Source organism: Myotis davidii, unplaced genomic scaffold (genome assembly GCF_000327345.1).
Source record: "Myotis davidii unplaced genomic scaffold, ASM32734v1 scaffold1047, whole genome shotgun sequence".
In the NCBI taxonomy this organism is placed as follows: domain Eukaryota; kingdom Metazoa; phylum Chordata; class Mammalia; order Chiroptera; family Vespertilionidae; genus Myotis; species Myotis davidii.
In genome coordinates, this window is record NW_006298367.1 from 347943 (window position 1) to 350543 (window position 2601).

Below are 2601 nucleotides of genomic sequence, written 5' to 3' on the forward strand. Positions count from 1 at the left end.
CACTGCCCAGTGCCAGCTGCCCCTCTCACCTGTACCTCTTCTCTACACTGAGGGCGCCCCATCCTCCCCCAGCACCTCCTGAATTACATCTCCCAACAATCCCCGAGGGAACGAATCCACAGAGGGCCCACCCTCCCCAAAAAGGAACAGGACTACCACTCCCAGATTCCCTTGGGCTGAATGTAGTGAGCATGCTCCCTGGCTCACCTTTTTCTTTGGGGTTGGGGGCTCATTCCCTGACTCCCTCTCCTTTCTTTTGGGGGGCCCAGGCACGTCCTCTGGGGGGGGCCCAGCAGGCAGGGGGCCCTTGCGCCTGGGTGGAGGTGGTGGAAGTGGCGGCTCCTCCGTCAGCTTCCATCCACTCCCCAGGCTGGCACCCTCCTCTCCGTTGTCAGTCCTTCGGCGGCCTGGTCCCTCACCTGAATCCTGAGGAGATGAATGCGGGGGGTGAGATTCTGCACAGCGCCCCAGCCCACTGGGAGCCCAGCACCCAAGCCCAGTCCTGCCCCTACCTTGCTGGTCCGGCCTTCCTGGGTACAGCGAGGGCACTCCCAGCAGTTAGGAATTTCCGCATTGATGACACCCTCAGCCTTCCCCATCTGTGGGCAGAGGCAGGGAATGGATAGGGTATCAGTGAAGTCAGAGGCAGTGTTCCCAGCCTCCTTGCTCCCTGACAATTTGCCCATCCCAGGCTCCAGGTTCCCCGGGGCCATCACCTTCAGGCAGCCAGGGTGGACGATCTCGTTGCAGATTGTACACTCCATGAGGCTCAAACCAAATTTTTCTTCCTCTCCCTCCACTGTGTCCTCCTTCCCAGCCTCCCCACACAAGAGGCACACGGCTGTGTGTGGGAGCACGGGCTGTTGGGGGAGAGGGGGCATCAGGGACCCGAAAGCAAGCAACAGGGGAAAGACCCTTCTTTCTGGGAACCTTGCCAGCTGCTGAAGGAGGTTTAGAACCTAAGGCCAAGCTGGATCAGATCTTGAATTATTTGTTCTTTTTCGGCAGTATGACCTTGAGCAACTGATTTAATCTCATTCCTGTTTCTCCATTTGTAAAATGGGGCTAGGAATTTTTCCTGTGCAGAACTCTTTAAGGATGAGATAATGCAAGATGGGTATTTGTTACATAGTTTGTTCTCACTGTTGTGAATGTTCAGCTAGATCCAGGGCCTGTATGACCCTGGAACTGTTGCTGGCTTTGTGAGGAAGGGAGACCATAAGCAAATATGACACTAATACTCAGAGAGGGCTGGAGGGGAGGCGACAGCAGCCTGGGCTGACTCTGAGTGTGCTCAGTGGGCAGCCTAAGCGTTGCTCTGGAGCTCGCAATGAACCAGGTTTGGGCAAGGCTCCTAGGAACACTACAGGCTGGTCTTAACGAAAAGGGAGCAGCCTTCAGATAACATGACTTTGGGGAGGACAGTGGTAATACTGAGTCCTATCAGGGAAAAAGGTGGTGAAATCGGCTCAGGGAAGAAGCAGGTAGGGGGAAGAAGGAACAAGAAAGTGGGCAAGGGCTGGGGGACAAAGAGAAGAGAGGGGCTGTGGGTGAAGAGACCAAGCAGTAGAGAGTCGCTGGAGGGGAAAAAGGAAGTGATGATATGGGGAGGGGGCACAGGATGCGACTGGAGGCTCATGGCTGCAGGGGAAGGGCCGCTCTCCGGAGCCCTGGGAAGCTCAGAGGATGCGGACGGACGGCTGAGAAGAAACCTCCGTTCCTCAGAAACCTACTGTGCGCTGGGCCTCGCAGCAGGCGCCTGCAGGTCTGTGCTGTTGTTTATAACTCAGCAAAAGAAACATGTTGCAGAGACAGTACCTTCGGGATTCAGTGATTTGCTCAAGGTCACACAAAGGGTAAGCTCAGCCTCAAATCCAAGGCCACCCTGGCAGGTGAGGAAGAGGCCAAAGAAGGCTAAGACAGACCTATTCACAGACACCTCTAAGGCAGCGGTTCTCAACCTTCCTGATGCTGCGGCCCTTTCATACAGCTCCTCATGTTGTGGTGACCCCCAACTTCCTTGTTACAGATTGAACATAATGAAAGCATAGTGATTAATCACAAAAACAATATGTAATTATATATGTGTTTTCCGATGGTCTTAGGCGACCCCTGTGAAAGGGGCGTTCGACCCCAAAAGGGGTCGCAACCCACCGGTTGAGAACCGCTGCTCTAAGGAGTGGGATGCGAGGGGCCAGGTTTTCTGTGGGTCTGTGCCTCTGAAAGTTGGGGAAAGTGTGACGGTAGAGACTGGGTTAGATTCCTCTGTGTCCTAACATCGCCCTCAGCTTGGAGCTGAGGCGGGGAAATGGGCCCGATGGACATCTGAACAAACCAGTGAACGAATGAGTGAACTAACGAGCCCTACATTAACCCTAGGAAGGTGCTACCAGCCACCCCAGAAAGGCACTTAGGCCAGCTGGGGACGGGCGCCCAGAGCCCCAAGGGGGTGGGGGGCAGAACTCACGGCAGTGCACTGCCGGAGCAGGCACGACTGCTTCATTCGCCCGGGCCCCCCGAACTTCTTCATGTCTCGGCAGAAGTGGCAGTCCCCGCACTCAGTTCGCACACAGGCCCGGCAGCGGCGGCAGCGGGTTCGGC

The 2601-nt window shown here is 56.0% G+C and overlaps 1 protein-coding gene across 4 annotated transcripts in view; it reads right to left on the reverse strand.

The window, feature by feature from the left end:
* Window positions 1-2595, reverse strand: part of FBXL19 (F-box and leucine-rich repeat protein 19) — a 20416-nt gene extending 17821 nt beyond the window's left edge. For 2 of the 4 annotated variants that reach the window (XM_015570684.1, XM_015570686.1), the window contains exons 1-4: window positions 2468-2595; window positions 717-860; window positions 513-599; window positions 204-426 (exon numbers count right to left, since the gene is read on the reverse strand). In XM_015570684.1, coding sequence (XP_015426170.1) covers window positions 204-426; window positions 513-599; window positions 717-860; window positions 2468-2530 — 517 coding nt within the window. In that variant the 5' untranslated portion in view covers window positions 2531-2595. Of the gene's footprint in view, window positions 1-201; window positions 427-512; window positions 600-716; window positions 861-2467 lie in introns of all 4 variants that reach the window. The other 2 variants (XM_015570685.1, XM_015570683.1) reach the window with 2 other exon arrangements.
* Between the last annotated feature and the right edge of the window lie 6 nt (window positions 2596-2601).